The sequence below is a fragment of the Martes martes genome, assembly GCF_963455335.1.
Source record: "Martes martes genome assembly, chromosome: 7".
NCBI classification, from domain to species: domain Eukaryota; kingdom Metazoa; phylum Chordata; class Mammalia; order Carnivora; family Mustelidae; genus Martes; species Martes martes.
Window position 1 is genome coordinate 97,634,904 of NC_137894.1, and position 19,359 is coordinate 97,654,262.

The window sequence follows — 19,359 nt, forward strand, 5'->3', positions numbered from 1 at the left end:
GGCCTTTTCAGCAAGACTCTAGTCCTTTGGCTAATTCTTATTTTAGGACTTGCTATAAAAGGGCTTACCCAGAGACTAGTTTTTGCATTTCTGCCATGCACATTCTATTTCCTGCTTCTCTTGAGTATTTCTATCTGTTACCTGAATTCTTGCTGTGCATCTTCAATTCTCTTAGCTTAAAGTCAAAATGCTTGTCATCATTTGCCCTCAGCCAGCCAGGCACTGATGTGGCACTCTCACCGTGGTGGGCATGATGGACTACTTTTAGGAGCAGGGAGGAAGGGGTCCACGTTTCCTGTAGGAGACTTGAGAGCCTTGACAGGGTGTTTTAAGCTTGGAGAGAAGGTGTTCATGAGCTGTCAGACTTAAGTTTTGGCCCTTGGGCTCAGCTTCAATATGCACAAAGCCCTCCTAACCCAGTTCTAATGATCCTTCTATTAAATCAAAGAGATAGTTCTTGGTGGAAAGGACACTGATACAAAATCACATCTCACAGCACGGTTCACACAGCAAATCCTGTTCTAGCACCAGCTGTTCCATGACCTTGGTTTTAACACATTACGAGAACAAGTTCTTCTTAGAGGTGCTTGGGAATTGACATGGTCACATGCCATTATCTGTATAACCATTATCCACTCATCTTTCTGGGCACATAAAAGTGCTTTGTCTATGTGGTCAAACTGGAAATCTCCCTGACTGTGTGAATTTCCCCAGTTGAGCAGCTGAATAAAGCTGGAGCTCAGGGCCAGCTAAATGGCCAGTGTTCTATGCTGTACCACCAGTATCCCGAACTTGAATCAGCAAAAGGAAGGGCATCACGCAGCCCACACTGGGCCTTGTGGTAGTTACATGAGGATGGAGCTCTGAATACAGATCATCTAAATCCCTTAACATGGCTGGGAAGATTAAAGAAGAACAGGACAGGAAGGAACAGAGTGAGTTTAGTACCCTACTAATAAATATGATTTAATTCCTGAAGAAAATCAGGAGATACGAACAAATACCAAATGAAGTTAATTTTCAAACCTAATATTTATGTAATTTTTATATCAATCTCCTCAGATATATATGCTAGTTAAAGAATTTCTCTTAAAACACTGGGTTAAGGGGCGCCTGGGTGGCTCAGTGGGTTAAAGCCTCTGCTTTCGGCTCAGGTCATGGTCCCAGGGTCCTGGGATCGAGCCCCGCATCGGGCTCTCTGCTCAGCAGGGAGCCTGCTTCCCTCTCTCTCTGCCTGCCTCTCTGCCTACTTGTGATCTCTGTCAAATAAATAAAATATTAAAAAAAACAAAACAAAAAAAAAAAACACTGGGTTAATTTTTGAGCCTATAGCTCACAATAATAACCTTTCATACATATAATTTTAGAACACTTAATAATTGATCATTGCCTAAAAGCCATCATAACATGCAAATTAAATAATATACAAATGGTAAATTGATGACATTGTTTTCATGTAAGTAAACAGAAGATCTATGGAGGTAAGACTGCAATATAATTGAACCATTTGGCTCTCTCAGAAGACAGTAATCGACCAGTCTCTGGCTAGCCTCCAAATTGGGTAATAATCTTCTACTAACTAATTCATTCCTTCCCTGTTTTGCAGATGAAATTTGAAAATTATTTCTTACTTTCTGCCTTCAACATAAGTAGAACTTCCAGGTCCAACTAAATATCTGTCGTATTTCATTTCAGTGGTGGCTATATGTCAGTGGATTCTGTGTTTGTATTTAGCTAAATCATTTTATGGCATGTTTCAAATGAAAAGAGTTATGTGAGCGCATTTTTATACAACCCAGATGTATATGTTATAATCTTATTTTAACATTACAGGTGATGGGCCAAGTACATGACAGTAATCTCTTGCTGGGATCAGCGCCAGCTCTGGGGCTGCTACTCACGAGGTATGATTTGAGGAGCTGTCAGCACTGGGTCCTTCACTAGGAAGGAAACCAGTGTGGGGAAAGCCAGTGTCAGGATGGAGGGAGAGGGTGCACAATCCAGATGGGCTGGGCAGAGAGACTCCCTGGAAGTGGCTGGTCAAGGGTATGGAGCTAGATGTAAAGACTGGACACACAGTGGCCAAAGCAAAGCATGGAGATGACCAGACAAAGGCACATACATCAGAACCAAAGCTGGGCTTGCTGAGAAGTAGGCAGAAACCAGAAGATTCAGAGGAGACCACTGTGGGAGGGGAGGGGAGGGGTGGAGTAGAGAGTGCTGGTGGTCAGCCAGGTGCCAACAGAGTTGGCAAGCAGTGTACCAGAAGGGGGAGAGGAGCAACTGGAGACTATCTTTTGCTTCATCCTATAAACTTCTTTTGTGCTTTTGGCTAGGGCAGGAGCCAGTCAGACAACCAATCCAAGGGGACAGACATGCTGCAATGCAGCAGTTCTCCCTGTGTGAGGGACAAAGCAAAGCCTATTTTCTACAAATGCTTCCCTTTCCAGCCTTTATGCTGAAACTCCTACATGAGATTGATTTATCCTTTGAGTAAAGGCACTGTCTACTGAGGGCCAGTTTTAAAAAATAATAATACATATAATAAAGGAACATTAATTCAAGAGTATAGACATATATAATTTCCCCCTAAAGAGAGAACAACAAGGTTCAAGTAAACTTTGATAGCTGTGGTCATGGAGTATAGAAAAAAGCTATGATTATGGTTGTTTGGGGGCATGGGAGAGCCTCAAAAGAGAATAGGTGTTTTAATTGAGCTTCACTGAACATAAACACACACACACACACACACACACACACGCACACACACAGAAGCAACTGAAAAATGAGTCCTTGGATGTTCCCTTCTTAATATAAGTTCTAAGAAATCAATGTGTTTTTATGGTGATACATCCTGTGTAATTTTCATAATTTACTAAAGTATTCTGGGATTTATTCCTTTGATTTTGGACAGGGTTGGCAAGTGGTCTCAAATATCCAGTATTTCAATTCTATCGATTTATAACTCTCAACTATAGGGGAAGAATCTACCATTTTGACACCTGGAAGTGATTTTTTTAAATACCATGGTAACCTGTAACAGAAACCATAGCCCACTGGAACTTTATTATAATTGAAGTTTATAATATATAAAATATATAAATGCACTCTATTACCAAAGTTGGCAGAAGTGTAACTCAAGTTACACTTGGTAACACAGCCACCATATCCAGGTACCTTGATAACCAGATTATTTCCTCCCCTTACTTTTGGACTTTCCCATGTTTCCTAGTCATCAGGAGCCACTTCTGTTAGAACTTATCTGAGCTCTGCCTCAGAACTGGCTGATAGAGGTGACTGGGCAAGAAATAAGCAGTAGGTTGTGGTGGGCCAGTCTTAACTTCTTCCTCACCCTCAGCTATGTGTCTGCTTTTCATTTTCCGTGTTTCTGAGAGAAGAGAGGTTTACATCTCTGTCCCTTCCATTTTAAATGAGTGAATAAGTGTCCAGAATATATAAAAGATCTGAAATTCAACAATAAAGGAGAAATAACCCAACTAAAAATGGCAAAGCCTTTGAATAGACATTTCTCTAAAAAAGATACAAAAATAGCCAATAAGCACATAAAGATGTTTAATATCAGCAGTCATGAGAGAATTGCTAATCAAAACCACATGAGACATCCCTTTGCAACCATTAGGATGGCTCTAGACAAAAAGACAGACAATAACAAGTGTTGGTGAAAATATGGAGAAATTAGAACCTTCATATATTGCTGGTAGGAATGTAAGATGATGCAGCCTCTTTGGAAATCAAGAATCAAGGATGTTATCAATGCCAGCAGGATGAATTTTCTTTTTGGTTTGATGGTTTTTTAAAATTAATATAAAATATTTATGTGTTGATTTGCCAATGAACACCAATATTTACTATTATGTTTTATATGTACATAATAGGACCTCGCTATCAATTCAGATTTTCCCACAACACTTTTATATGCAGTGACCAGAGAAATCAGAAATCCACATCCTAAGTCTAGCTGCAAAGGTGCCATTTTTGAACACTAACAGAATGGTAGTTACACTCGGTACCCTTGCTTATCATGCTTGTTGAGGCCAGCCTGGAAACTGAGTGCTTATCCAAATTTCTGTATTTCCATATTTCTTTTTTCTCAAAGTAGAAAGTAGAGAATATTTTATTTAATACGGAACAATGTTTTAGCTCCACTAATGGCAGATTTGCTTCCATAAGTCAGAAGACAGCCAGATAACATCAGTTGAATGTAAACATCAAGCTTCTTCACACTGTATTGATTGTGTGCTGAGAGCTCTTTATCATATTTCCTTGCTAAGCCTGGGCCAGATGATTGATGGTCAATGAAATCAATAACAACTGCTTGTAAAAAGCACCACAGATTTATCTGCACCATGTAAGATTTATTAGATTGGTTAGGAGTCTGACTTCACGTTTGGTTCTATGTGACTACGCTCTTAGGATCCCATTTCATAGATGCAGGAGTGGGAATGGCAGAGGCAACACCATTTTATCATGTTATCCATTTTATCGTGAACTGGTGTGTCTGGGTGATGGCGAAAATAGCCCCAGCAGCACTCTGTCGTGTACTACCCATATCCAGAGTAAAATCAGCTGTTGGTTGTTTGTAGTAATGAAAAGAAATTACAGTACAGACAACAAAAAATGGTAGATTATACTATAGAGTTATTTCCCTCTGGCTTTAGGTGAGTTGTAATTGTAGTTGAGCCTGCGTATATTTGACCTTCCAAGCATTTGCTCCCTACAAAACCAAAAAGCCTGTGAAGAAGAGCTGCCTTAGGTAGAAACTGTTTGATCCCCCACATTCACATTTACTTTCCTCTGTGGCCTGCTTTTTCAGAGATTCGATAATGTCTTAGACTGATGTACAGCATGGGTCAGAGCAACATGGCCCTCTCCCCGGCTTTTCCTGGAGCAGGGGAGAGAGAAGTAAGTATTTGGTGTCAAACAGTTGCTTCTTAAAATGCAAGCTGCAAGCAAAGTAAGAGTAAAGAGAGGATGAACAAAAATCTCAATAAAGCGGAATTGATGCTATCTGGCTGGAAAGTCAGCTTCACATGAATAAATCAGCAGTAGATGAGAATTAACCATCTATGTGTACTGGCTAATGACAGAAGGTGGCTATTCCCACACTAAAGAACAATGTTTAGCATTCTACTTCCAAAGCTAATTCTTTAAGAACAGTTTCTTCTTTGAGCAGAGCTCTGAGTATAAAACACACAGTTCTGGTTCTATGCGAGGCTTATGAAAAACAAACTTCATTTGGCAGTGCTTAAACCCATTCTTAAACAATAGGCTTTTCCGATTCATATATTCCTTTTTGTATTTATGGAAAAGGCGGGCCAGGCATATATTCTTGAAAAGGAATGTATGTATTTTCTTTAACCACCTCAGCAAAAGGTCCAAGAAAAAATGGAAAAGAAACAGAACAGATACTTGCTTACAGGTTTCAACATATTTTTGTGTTTTCTAAGATAGACTTATAAATGTTTTAGATCTGCAGAAATAAAGATGATGAAAATGCCAAAAAAAAAAACCCCTCAACCTTAACTTTTACGTAATTTCTTTCTATAAATTTTAAGATGGTGATTTTGTTACATGAGGACAATGAATCAGTGGCTGAGCTGATAGAACCCCACTGTCTATCTGCTGCTCCTTGACTGGTTCTGACAGACCCCTTCCAAGGGAATCTGGCCTACCCCATATGCCTCCCAGGATCAGGTCTAGAGAATAGTCAATATACTTGTCTTTCTCTTCCCCCTGTCCTGTATCTTCCTCTTTAAATTTATTTTGTCACAAGGAAACATAGGGGACAAATGACTTAATTTTTCAGTAATTTGCATGCATGAGAACTAACAGAACTCAGTTTATTTGTTATACTACTGTAATTTATAGGACCATAAAACAGCACTTTCTAGGTCATGCATTTCCTGTGATTATCAGATGGTAGGATAGAATGGCAGTTTAATATGTGAGCTCTGGAGTCAGGCAGCCTGGATTCAAATCCTGGCTCTGCCACTTAAAACTGGTATGACTTTATGATCTTTCTGTACCCCAGTTTTCTCATAGGAAGAATGTGTGAATTCCAAAGATTACATGAGAAGGTGCCTGGAAACAGCTTAGAACAGTTCCTGGCATGTAATAAGTGCTCAGTAAGTTTTAAGCAAAAGTATAAACTTGAAGGCTCCAAATATCACTATTATTACTAGGCTAATATGAGAAATTTAGAATATTAGAATATTTGCTAATCATTAATCTTCTTACTGACTCTTTTCTTCATTAAACCTTTTCAAACATCTACTAAAAGCATTATGGAGGAAACAAAGATATATAAGAAATAATCTATGACTGTCTTTGTAGGGCCCAGTGAGAGATTCTAACATGCAATTATAATATGGGGGGCGCTCAGTGTTGGAACTCAGAGATGGGAGCTAAGGGGTGGGTGGGCAGAAGATACAAGAGTTTGAAAGCACATTGTGAAAGGGAATGGAACTGAGATGACTGGATCTGTTTCAGACATTCAGGTGCAAAGAGTTGAGATGATGGGTAAGTGAGTCTTTAGGGACAGGCATGCTGAGGAAGAGAGAAGTCAGTTATGCTTATTTATTCAAGACGAGAAACTCAAGACAAGTGTTCTTGCTTTGTCAGTGTAAAATGAGTGAGTCAAAATGAAAAAAACTCTCCTTCTACAGTTAAGGAAAAAAAGTATCTCTAATTCAACCCAGCTGGGGTGGGAGTGTTGCCGGTGCAGGAGTGACTCTGGGGAACAGGGAGCAGCACTTAGCTTTCCAACAGCAGGCTGGTCTGCTGCAAGGCTGGTGAGGCTGGCTCAGTTGATCTGAAGGTCTAGTTTAAGAAAATGCTGGAGGGGCACCTGGGTGGCTCAGTGGGTTAAAGCCCCTGCCTTCAGCTCAGGTCATGATCCCAGGGTCCTGGGATCGAGCCCCGCATCGGGCTCTCTGCTCAGCGGGAAGCCTGCTTCCTCCTCTCTCTCTCTCTGCCTGCCTCTCTGCCTACTTGTGATCTCTGTCTGTCAAATAAATAAATAAAAATCTTAAAAAAAAATAAATAAGAAAATGCTGGAGGACAGGGCTGGCGGACAGGCTAGGTTTTGTCAGCAGCATGTATAATATATCCTAAGGTGAAGTGAAATTGTGATGACTTCCCTGGTGATGTGTCAAGTGCATTCTGGGCATTCTGCTTGGGTTTTTCTGAATAGTCTCACTCTGAGAGAGAGTTCTCAGTTTAAGACAAGGGCCCAGTTTACGGTTGTGATGAAACTGCTTGCGAGAACACCCCCAGTAAGTGTTTTTGGCTTTGAAATGTCTTTTGGGATACATTAGACATGCTGCTGACAAAACCTAGATCGTCTCTAATAATCTAGGTACACTGCTGGGGGCCATTTTATCACTAAATCTTCTTCCAAGGTTACAAACTGACTCCAAATGTCATTTTGAAAATATTAGCAAAGCCTGGAATGTAACAAGCAAAGCACTGCTCTTTTAACTTTCATAAGTTGTTGCGATATGTTGTCCCAGAAGCACCTTTAGAGTTTTAATCTTCAAGCTAAATCATCTTTTTTGTTTTAATAAGTACTTTAAAAACAATCTATTCCTATCTACCACAATTTAACAGCAAACTCAATCAAATAAGTCACTTGGCATCATGTATACAATGCCTAAAAATAGGCAAAAATGGACCAAAGCAGTTAATTCTAATTATACTACCTTGGTATCACTGATGCCTAAACTAATTTTTTCAGTTATTTACAATAAAAAGGGAAGCAACATATATTGAGTGTATGTATATAAACACTAAAAAACTTACATTAATTGCTTTTACCTCTATTTTTGGTTTTAATATTCAAAGTAACATAAATTTAACTTTTAATACTTGTTTTAAGGATTAACATAAGATTTAAAGGTAGTCTTATTTGGGACATTTATCCACAGGCTGGAGTTTTAGAGTAGTCTATTCTGCATACAGCAGAAATTAAGAATGCTTACTTTTTTACTGGCTTCTTAGCTAATCAGTGTCTAGAATAGTGTTTCCCTCATTTAGCACCAAAAAAGGGTTTCTACAGCTGAAGTGACCATCAGCAGATGAATGGATTAATGGATCAAGAAAATGTGGTACACACACACACACGTACACACACATACACAGAGGAATATTATGCAGCCATAAATTTTAAAGAATTTAAAGAATTTCCTTTAAATTCTGCCTTTTGCAACATCATAGATGGACCTGGAGGCCATTATGCTAAGTGCAATAAGTCAGAGAAAGACCAATACTGTATGTTCTCACGTACATGTGGAAACTAAAAAAAGCTGAATCCAAAGAAATAGAGAATACAATGGTGGTTGTTAGGGGCTGAGGACTGAGGAAATGGAAGATGTTGGTCAAAGGGTACAAATTTCCAGCTATAAGACGAATAAGTTCTAGGGATCTAATATGCAGCATGGTGACTATAATTTACAACACAGTATTATATACTTGAAAGTTAAGAGTATAATTTTTAAAAGTTATCTCTACACACTTACAAAAAATGTAAGGGGATAGAGGTGCTAACAAACCTTATTGTGGCAATCATTTCACATATATACACATATCAATTCATCACTTTGTATAACTTTAACTTATCTATGTTATATATATGTTATATACATATACATACATATAACATACATATATTATACATATGAGTGATATCTCAATAAAGCTGGGGGAAAAAATGAGAAAATAAATAAAAAATAGTTTCCAAAGTCAAATAAGTTTAGAAAATTCTAGATTGGGGTGCCTGGGTGGCTCAGTGGGTTAAAGCCTCTGCCTTTGTCTCGGGTCATGATCCCAGAGTCCTGGAATCAAGCCCCGCATCGGGCTCTCTGCTCAGCAGGGAGCCTGCTTCTTCCTCTCTCTCTGCCTACTTCTCTGCCTACTTGTGATCTCTGTCTGTCAAATAAATAAATAAAATCTTTAAAAAAAAGAAAATTCTAGATTAAATTGAGCAGTTTTCTTTCCTGCAGAACTGATGTAATAATGTGCAACATGAACCACCAGGAGCATGTTTGAGCAGAGAGTCTCAAAATTATTTAAGTATGGAAACTTTGCGGGAACACAATTTGAGAAATTCTGACCTAAAGAACAGGTCAAAGCAAGATGTATATCTTCAGAGGTTTCCTGCCTTTGAAAACAAATAAAACTGATTATTAGCAGAAGTCTGATTTCAGAACCTCTCTGTCCAGCCTAGTGCCCAATAAGCTAGTACAGGCTACACAGTTAGTGCATGGGTAAATAGCATTAGATTAAATATCATATGATTTCTGCTTCATTGAATTGAAACTGCTTTCCATTTGTTTTTGTTTTTTTTGTTTTTGTTTTTGGCATCAGAATGCAGCCTTCTAAGTATAGTATTTAAGAGACAATATCTAGAATGAATAAGGATATCTTCAAATATAAACGTTCACATGTGTTAATTCATATGCTTTTATAAGTGAGGACTTCTCAGTTGAAAGTAGCTGAGATAAACTAGCTAAAGCTAAAAAAGGTGGGGAAGTTTACTGACTTGGGTAACTCAAAAGGCAGGAGGGGGTAGCTGGCTGCTCTCATGACATGTTCCAAAGGCTTAATTACTGTTCTCAGAATCTCTATTTCTCAGCTCTGTATTTCTGTGGGCTGCCTTATTTTCTTCTACTGATGTAGTGGTAGGAGGAAGAGGCATGGACACAGACAGCTCCTGGCTTTTTTTATTCCAGTTACAACATGTCCAGAGGAAAGCAAGACTCCTCTGTTCGTGACTCAGTATATATAAACCTCAGAAAAGGACTCTGATTGAACTGGGTTGAGTACGTGTTAATCTTTTAAATTAATCACTTTGACCTGGGGGATAGGGAAAGATGACTGGCCAGGCCTATGTCCCATGCCCTTCCACATGGCCAGGTAAGGCAGGGCCCTGGATTGGCAGCCCACCACAGGGACTGGGCAGAGGTAGGAATAAGGTGGTGAGGGGAAGCATTTAACTAGAACAAGAAGAGTACTACTGTTAGGAAGCCAAAAGACAAAAAACACAAAACACTGAACTCCATGGTTACTAACACTCTTCTTTCCTTCTAATAAACAGACGAAATTACTGACAGGAAACTGTGGTTTTCTTTTTCTCCCACTCCCAGTCCAACCACAGACTTTAAAAGAGGTACCCATAGTGAGTACAAAATCATGTTATGGCATCTTCTGTCCTTCCTCCACTCAAACACAAGCGAAGTGAGGGACTGCTTTGCTCTCATGTGACCATGTTCACCAGAGTACAGGACAGTGATATCACAAACCACTTGGTGGTGGAGCATTGCTGTGGAGAGCAAGCACTGAGCTCCAGCTCTCAGTGCTCTCTACACTTTCCTGTCCTTTCTTTCATCATCATCAACTCTACTGTGTCACGGTCAAAGCAGCTCAAGAGATTAGTGCTGTAGCTGAAATGTGGAAGATCCAAGTAGAGCAAAATGCTTTCTTCTGCACCCAGCATGGCTTCCTCTGAGACTGTACCAGAATGCTGGTCAATGCCTCCCTACCCTCACTGCTCTCTTGAGGCATTCTGCCTGGAGCTCCTCTCTGGCTATACAGTAAACTAGGAGACACGAGTTGTATCACGTGACTCTGTCCCTCAGGGCCAGGGCTGGAGGAGGGGAGTGAGGCACTCTCCTCAGATGTGGAATTTAAGGGAGTGCCAAAAACCTCAGGAATCAACATCAATACTATTTTAATGTGGCATTTAAAAAAAATAAAAATTAATGTAAGGATTCTTTGATGAACAAAAGTCAAAATAGGAAACAAAGACAGGACTGATCTTGGTTTTTCCTTTTGCCTCAGGGTCTAGTATGGCTCAGCATGGCCAAACTGTTATTGATCTTGCCTTTATTTAAGATGTTGACATTTTGGGGGCGCCTGGGTGGCTCAGTGGATTAAGCCTCTGCCTTCGGCTCAGGTCATGATCCCAGGGTCCTGGGATCGAGCCCTGCATCGGGCTCTCTGCTCAGCAGGGAGCCTGCTTCCTCCTCTCTCTCTGCCTGCCTCTCTGCCTAGTTGTGATCTCTTTCTGTCAAATAAATAAATAAAATATTTAAAAAAAAAAAAGATGTTGACATTTTGTTGATCATGGATTTCTTGCATTTATTTTTATTTTTTAAGATACGGCATTACACTGTTTTTTTATCTTGATTGCTGAGTTTTGGTGCCCTGTTAAGTTATGCTGCTGAGGTGAGTACCTCACTTGTTTCAGCCTAGGCTTCTATATCTACCTCACCAAAGGGGTTGGGTCTGGCCTGGACAGTCATCAGTCATTACCTGATGCAAGCTGAGCCAATCAGATCCTTTCTCTAAAGTTGAAAATGTGAAGAGACACTCTAGCTAGATGATAGTGGAAACTTGTACTAAAATGCCATGCTGCCTTGGGGCTGGAGGAGTCCTGTCAGGGCTTGTGCAGGACAGAGAGACCCATTGCAAGAGAAAGCAGCAGAGATGAGAGAGTTAAACATGTGACACATTATATTATTTGTTCTAAATATTCTCCAGCTCCCATTATAGGGTCCTTTTCTGGTGTCCTTCTGTGGGAAGAGTGTATTTGCTACAGTATGGCCTTCAGGTGTGGCCACATGACTTGTTTTAGCCAATCAATATAAGCAGAAGTGACAGGCCACATCTGAGTAGAAAATTGAAGTGCTATTGAGTAGCTCTGCTTTGTTCTCCTCCCTCTATTATAAGGTTGACATGTTCCAAACATGCTCTTTCAGCTTAAGTTCAAGAATAGGAAGATGTGGAGAAGGGCCACAGCTGATTCCCAGTGGGCATTGAGGGAAGTGAGAAATTATATACTATTGTTGTAATTCACTGAGATTAGGAAATTGTTACTGTAGCATAACTTAGTCCAACCTGACTGATACAGAAAATAAATTTAGTTTCTAGCTTTCCAGTTCTGCTTTCCTTGAGAGTTAACTTATTTCATTCCCCAGGAAATCCTCTGAGATCACCTAAGTGGGTTTTCTGTTCCTTATAACTAAGAGTCCCTGATAAAATTGATAACAATGATATTATTTAGAACTATTTTGTTCTTAATTTTTACCATGTAATGGGTTCTGTCCTCCTCCATGCCAAGGTTGAGTTATATGCATACACACACTTTGAGAAATACTTAGATGAGAGAATATACTGTACTGAAAGTAAAGATAATTTTTGACTGTGCATTATTCTTATTAGTCAATAACAGGTAGCAATGATAATTTTCTCTTTATGTAAACTGTGACTTGCCTGAAATTTCAATTAATAACACTGTTTTATGGTATATATGGGAAGAACAAGTTCTGTTACTTCAGAGTGAGAACACTGTCTTCTTTGGAGGATCTGACAAAACAGTGATACCAACAATCATTTTAGCATCATTATTGAAAAACAAAATGCCTTTGTCTAAAAATAGATAAATTTTTGTGTAGTGTTTTTATTCTTTGTGCTTGCTTCAACTGAGTATTCTCTGGACCCATGAAGTTGTAGTTCACCCTTTTGGGCCACCTTCAAGAATAGCTTTTTACTGCATCCTGTACTCTGAAAGGAACAAGCAAAGTATCCAAAACTGGGGGATGAGGTTTTTAGGAAATAATTGCTGACTAGTGAGACAACAACTTTTGTTTTACATAAAACTCTTCTCTTGTGCCAAACTGAAGTGAGTAAGTTATAAACATTTAAATTATTTTTTTCAAAATATTTCTACAAATATAGATTTGTGTGTAGGAAGCATGGAAGTTATGAGATTTGCTTCAAGTTATTAGCAAGTAAGTGGCAGTATCAGGTCTGGAATGGGATCCCCTGTCATCTAGTTCTTACTATTATGTCTCAGTACAAAGAGGAACAACCAACTTCTCTGATTCATTCTCCTTAATATTTGTACCACTGTGCACAGAGTGTTCTGATTGTACTAGATGTAAATTTTAAAAATATAAAAAACATGAATATCTTCTGCCTGTTATACGTATCATAGGAACATCTAGATTATATTGTGTTTACTGCTGATAGTTAACTACCATTTTAGTTACATTAAATAACACACTTCGCTACACAAATATTTGATGAAATGCCAACATACCACAAAGCAGATATTTTTTCCAGAATACTTTGAAAATTAAAGCATAACTGATTAAAATTTTAAATTATTGCTGGGGTACCTGGGTGCTCAGTCAGTTGAGCATGTGACTCTGGTTTCAGCTCAGGTCATGATCTCAGAGTTGTGGGACTGGGTCCCCCCAGGGGTTCTGCACTCAGGGCGGGAGTTTCTTGTCCTTCTCCCTCCCCCTCTACACCCCCTCCCATACTGGCTCTTACTCTAAAATAAATAAATAAAATCTTTTTAAAAATAAAATGTTGCTTAAATTGCAAATCTTCACTTAAAAAAAGTAAAAGAAAAATAACTTTTGAGACAAGATTCAGAGTGCGTAATACAGAAAAGAAAATCTTTGCTCATGGCACAAATACAACAGAATAGTTTCAAATGTACTGATTCAGTGATTGATAAAAACCACCAGGAATTTAAGGATAAAGTTAGATTTAGAAATGTGAATTGCTAAAATTACAAAGTAGTAATTATGGTTCCAATTGCCTGTTTGAAAGTATCTACAAAATGATTTTTTGTGTAGCAATTCTTTGTACCAACCTAAGTTGTATAAAGGAATATAGCAAGTGCTGGTACTAAAGGAAAACTGTTATCAGATATTTGTCTTTTTTTAAAAAAAGATTTTATTTATTTATTTCACAGATAGAGATCACAAGTCAGACAGAGATCACAAGTAGGCAGAGAGGCAGGCAAAGAGAAGGGGAAGCAGGCTCCCCGCTGAGCAGAGAGCCCGATGAGGGGCTTGATCCCAGGACTCCGGGATCATGACCTGAGCCCCAGGCAGAGGCTCTAACCCATTGAGCCACCCAGGCGCCCCAGATATTTGTCTGGGGCGCCTGTAATACTTCATGCAGTATTACTTTTCATGGATTTTGAAAGTCATATATGTGTGAGAAGTATTTTAATTTGGTCAATTGACAACTAATGAATTTCAACCAGCTGCTTTTTTAACCTCTTTAAAAATAAATTTCAGCCATTTTGTCTTGAATGTGTAAGATGAGGACTTTGTGCTTGAGGGAAATACTTATTCACAGAATTTTTTATCAGTAGAAATGACTAATTAATATGGTAGAACATTAATGGAAACTTTCAGGTCTAGTAATAACATGTGTTGACAAACTAATTGCCCAACTTTGGGAAAACTACTTAATGTAATTCTTTGCTCTCTTATGTTTTGACAGACATATAAATTCTGGCCCATAGTAATTCTGGCCCATGAGATTTTGTGGAAACAGAACATAAATGACTATATGAGAAAATCCAGGGTTGACACATTAACAACCTTATTAAGAAGATAAGATGGGGGAAAATGTTCATTGTTTACCTAAGATGGTAAGCAAATGTTAAAATCTGTCATCTTTCTGTCATTTTTTTGGCAGTTTAATAATTCTGATATTGGCTGAACAAAAATTATACCTATTCACTATTTTGGAAAAAGTGTGCAAAAGATCAGAGAATTTTTTTTTTTCTTCAACAAACCAACCTTCCTCTTCTAAAGGCTTACTTATGTCATGTCTCAAGGGCTTTGGCATTATTGTTTTTTTTTTTAACAGACATCCAAATTTCAACCCAGTCCACACCAGTGTCCATTCACAATTTCCATTACCCATAAAACGAATGATTAAACAATTTCAAATCTATACAGGGCTTGACAAAGACTAAAGAGTTGCTTTTGGTTTTAATGGATAAAGTACAGACTCTTCATGGAAAAACCATGCTGTGGTTTGACCATCCTAATTAGTGTGTGACTCTTACGTTCTTTTTTGAGACAGGGTGATTAGTTTCTTAGTTCCAAGGATAGTTTTGGAAGGCAACTTATCATGCGCTATAGTTAGCAGTTTAAGAGTGAAATCATAACATGAAGAAAAAGATTGGCTGTGAACTCAAGTTTTGAAAACTTTCAAAATTAAATCATTTTTAAAAAGTTAAATTGAAATGTCTTAAAAGTAGGTGCATGTGCCTCGTAGGGCTCAAATTTGTGCTGACTTAAATTTCCATCAGTACGAATAAGATTTAATAGGTTATATGCGAGAACACAAAAAACCGTAAACATGGATCACATTCAATTAATACTGAATTGAGAAAACCTCCCTGATTGCTGAAAATGGTAATATCATATTTCTTTTCTTGCTGTAAATAAAATACCAATGTTCCGGCCTTAACTCCATGGGCTCTCTCAGAGGCTAGCCTTTCTAGTCTCCAAGAAATGCTGGGAAACCCTTAGTGGGGCATAGCTGAGGCCTGAACACCATCTTTACTGCCCTACCTGAACCTTGGGCTTGAAACTCAATGATGTGAAGAAAATCTCCCTACAATAATCCTGAATCCCTGCCCTACCCTTTGCATTCCAATCAAGCAAATTATTTAAAAATTAAAACTGAAATTTATACACGTCTCCTTAAGAGTTGTTCCCTTCCTTCTAAGCAGGGTGGGCATAACATTATAAAATCTTTTTCCTCATGAATCTTATTTTCTAGTATATGTGGAGGGGAGCAATAGATAAAAACAAAAGTAACATGATAATTAAAATATATAGCATGCCAGTTAGGGGTGTCTGAGACTAATGGCAGCAACCGTATTTGGAAGGGTCTCACTGCAAAGGTGATATCTGAGCAACAATCTGAAGGAGGCAAGAGAGTGAGCCAGAGAATACAGGGTATTGGGTAAGAATGTCCCAGGCATAAGGAACACCGAATGCAAAGGCGGGGGGGGGGGCTGTAAGGCGTCTGCTATTGGTTGAGGGACAGTGCAGCTGGAGCAAAGGGAATGAGTGGGAGGAAATGAGGTCAGGTTGATGAGGCCAAAAGGGAACATGTCAAGCAGGTCCTGGTGGACCATTCTAGGATCTAAGAAATGCGGGGACAATTGGAGGATTCCCAGCAGAGGAGTGGCTTACCTAAACATTGCTAAAGGCACTCTTCTTGAAGCTGGCTTTGGTGGAGGCACCATCAAAAAAGAGACCAGAAAGATAAATCTGGTGGTAACAGGTGCCTCAAAGCTGTCAAAGACAACTACTGAAAGAGAAAAAGGGTTCAATACTGGACAAACGCGTGTGTGGTGGTTGGGAGGATGGGGTTACCCTGGGAGACGCATCTGCCTAGGTTTCAGACGTAGACCACACAGAAACCTTGGTCCTGCTACTTCAGCCCCAGGTCCCTAGCCCCCAGGAGGGTCCGGACCCGCCGCCATCAAGCCTTGTTGCCTTGGCAACCACAGGATTCTTCCCTCCCCTTCCCCCCCCCCCCCCGCAACACACTCCCCACTCCTCCGCCTCCCGGGGGCAAAGCACCGGGTCCCGCAACAGCTCCAGCGTGGATCCCGGGTCTGGGCCCGCGCGGACTCATCAGTATTCCACCCGCGGAGTTCTCCCCGCCCCCGCCGCGAATCACAGCGCCAGTCTATCCCTCAGCTCCAGCCTTGGGCGTTTCGGGCCGCCCCACCGCCCCCACTCCGTCCCTAGGGACCGCAGCCGGATCTGCCCTGGAGCATTCCTGGCATCCCCGGGCGCTGGCGTTCCTCTGCCCAGTTACGCAGCGCTTTCCAGTACGCTGGCGGGCACCTCAGGGTGCGCCTCCGCGGCTCAGAGGGGACGCCCCGCGTTAGGCAGGGCCCCCAGGTAGACCCTTTCTCAGGCATCCCCGCAACAACTCTGGGGATATTCAACTCCCCTGCGCTCGCTGTAAGGTCCCCCTGAGCTTCTGCAGTGCACCAGACGGGGGAAGCAGATACAGGAGAACCTGCATTGCGCCCCCACTGGGATGCACTGTGCGCAAAAGGGAGACGGTTGACGGCAAAACCGGAGGACTGGAGGCGAGGGGAGTTAGGGGTGGGTTTTCTTAGGACTCACCTTGTGCAGTTTCCACATGGCCCCCAGAGCTTTGACTTCATGGCTGGAGTGTTTGCCCTCCTCCAAGCACTGGTAGCACACAGGCATCTTGCACTGCACGCAGTACATGCTGTGGTTCTCCAGCTCGTGGTCTGTGCAGGTGGAGACCTTGCGCGGGCTCAACCGCCGGCTCACGCGGCCCTGGGCCGGGGGTACCAGGCGGTGCTTGGCTAGGGGCCCTCGGGGCGGGTGGCAGCGCAGGCGGCACGGATCGCAGTAGAAGACATCGCACTGTTCGCACATGACGGTGGCCTCCTTAGGCGCCTTCTCGCAGAGCTGGCACTTAAGGGCTGCGGCTTTGCTCTGCTGGTAGCGGTCAATTACCCCTTCCAGGACGCGGTTCTTGGGGAAGCCGCGGAGCCCCCGGTCATCCAGGATGAGGCTGCGGTGGCACTGGGGGCAGGTGATACAGGAGTTGCGGGGTACCGGGGCCAAGGCCGGTGACAGGTGGGTGGCCGGTGGCGGCATAGCCGGGGGGAAAACGCGGACGCCATTGGGGGACTTCTGGCACGGGGTAGTGGGGGCACTGGCGAAACCCCCGTAGGAACCGTAGCCGCTGTCCGCTTCGCTGTACAGGCTCATCTTGTCCAGGTCCAGATAGTCATAGTCGGAGACCCCAGAGCCTGAGGCCCGACGGCTCTGCGGGGATTCAGACTCCGGGGTCTGTACCAGGATGTTGCGGGCGCACGCTTGACATAAATTGTGAGAGCAGGGCAGGATGATGGGCTCCCGATAGAAGGAGCCGCACACAGGGCATTTTAACTCTTCTTCCATCTCTTCCATGAGGACGGAGCTGGAGCGAAGCAGCAGCAGCTGCAACGGGTGCTTGAGCAGGCGAAGCGGCCGACCGGCCTGTCGTTTCCAGCACCTTGGCCAGCGGCGGTGGCGCCTTCCCGCGTCGCTTAGGCGCCGACTCCCTGCGAGGCGCTCTCTCACGGAGCCACTCTCTCTGTGAACCACGGGACCGCGACGCCGCGCGCCAGCCCCGGACCGCCCCCTCCTAGTCCCGCCCTACCCTGTAAACAGCGGCCCATTGGCCGGCGGCGAGAGGGCGAAGCTCTCATTGGCCACACGCCCCGTCCTTCCCCTCTCTTCTGCAGGCCACCGGGGGTTTGGTAGCGGACTCTGAGGAAGAGTCTTCGCTCCCGGCTGCTCCATCTCTGGAGGGGGCCGGCGTGCGGAGGCGAGGGACCGGGAAGGAGGAATTAGGCGGAATGACTCATCCCTCGCCCCGCTTCCTTCCGACCTCCGGTGCAGTCACCCAGGAGCAGGGGGCGTGAGAAACCCCTCCCCGCAGCGAGTAGGCGGGCGGAGGGGGCTGGTGCTTCTCGCCAACTGTCTGCGTTTGGCTTCCAGCTCTGGTCTCCGCGCCGACCTACCACCAGCGAGGGCCGCGCGCCTGCGAGACCCCCCTTTTCCTTCCGGGTCTGGCAGCTCGGGCTGGCGCCTCACCCAGGCCTAGGTTTTTGTGCCGCAGCCCGGCTTTTCTCCCCTCAGAAAAGCGGTGCAGCCCGGCCCGGGCGCTCCCGCCTCCTGGGAGTCTGGCGCGCGGGGCGTAAGCCCCAGGAAGAGCCTCTTTGCTTCTTTCAGCCTCAGTCCCTAGGGTCCAAGAGGGGATTAATAATAATACCAACTTCTTGGTGTTGCCGTGAGATTGAAGCTAGGCGACCGATGTGAAGGCTCAGTATATTAGTTAAAATCTCTTATCAGCCCCTTCATTTCCCGCTTTAAATTCAGGCTCGGCCCAGAGGCTTCTTAGAGCGCGGTGTGAACCTTACGGTGTGAACGTGCCTCTCTCCCCTCTTCACTCTCCCTGCCTCCCAAAGCTGTTCTGTCATCCTGCTCTCAGCATTCGGCTGAGCTTTCGCGAGGCCAGCAGTACCTTTGGCTCAGTACGGGTTGCCTATTTCTCAGTGCCCACAGTTTAGTAACTAGCTGCAGATGAATTACTGTGTCATTGCAGAGTCTCAGTGCTTGAATGCAAACAGCATTATTCAGTGTCACGTGGCCTGAGCGTTTACCACAGCTTCAGAATGGTGGGTCGTTTCTGTTTGCTCCAGTGAAGTGCGTTGGGTGATGGTGCTGGTGGAGGGGTGCAGGTAGGGGCATGGGGGCGAGATCTAGTGTTAGTCCTCATATATGAAGCACCCTTATTCTCTCTCTCTTACCAAATATTGATGGAGATATCTGGTCCTGTCCCTTGCCCACAGAACTGTTGATTTGATGATGCAGGAGGAGGAGGAGGACCTCCTCTCCCAACCCGCCAAAAAAAAAAAAAAAAAAAAGAAAGAAAGAAAAAGAAAAAGAAAAAGAAAAAAACAGAGAAAGA

The 19,359-nt window shown here is 42.6% G+C and overlaps 1 protein-coding gene across 24 annotated transcripts in view; it reads right to left on the reverse strand.

Moving 5' to 3' along the window:
• TRIM9 (tripartite motif containing 9) overlaps positions 1 to 17,958 on the reverse strand; it is a gene marked incomplete at both ends in the record, with an annotated part of 107,892 nt that extends 89,934 nt beyond the window's left edge. For 22 of the 24 annotated variants that reach the window (XM_080808899.1, XM_080808894.1, XM_080808886.1 and 19 more), the window contains one exon: positions 16,992 to 17,813. In XM_080808899.1, the coding sequence (XP_080665025.1) occupies positions 16,992 to 17,813 (822 nt within the window). Of the gene's footprint in view, positions 1 to 16,991 lie in introns of all 24 variants that reach the window. The other 2 variants (XM_080808898.1, XM_080808893.1) reach the window with 2 other exon arrangements.
• Between the last annotated feature and the right edge of the window lie 1,401 nt (positions 17,959 to 19,359).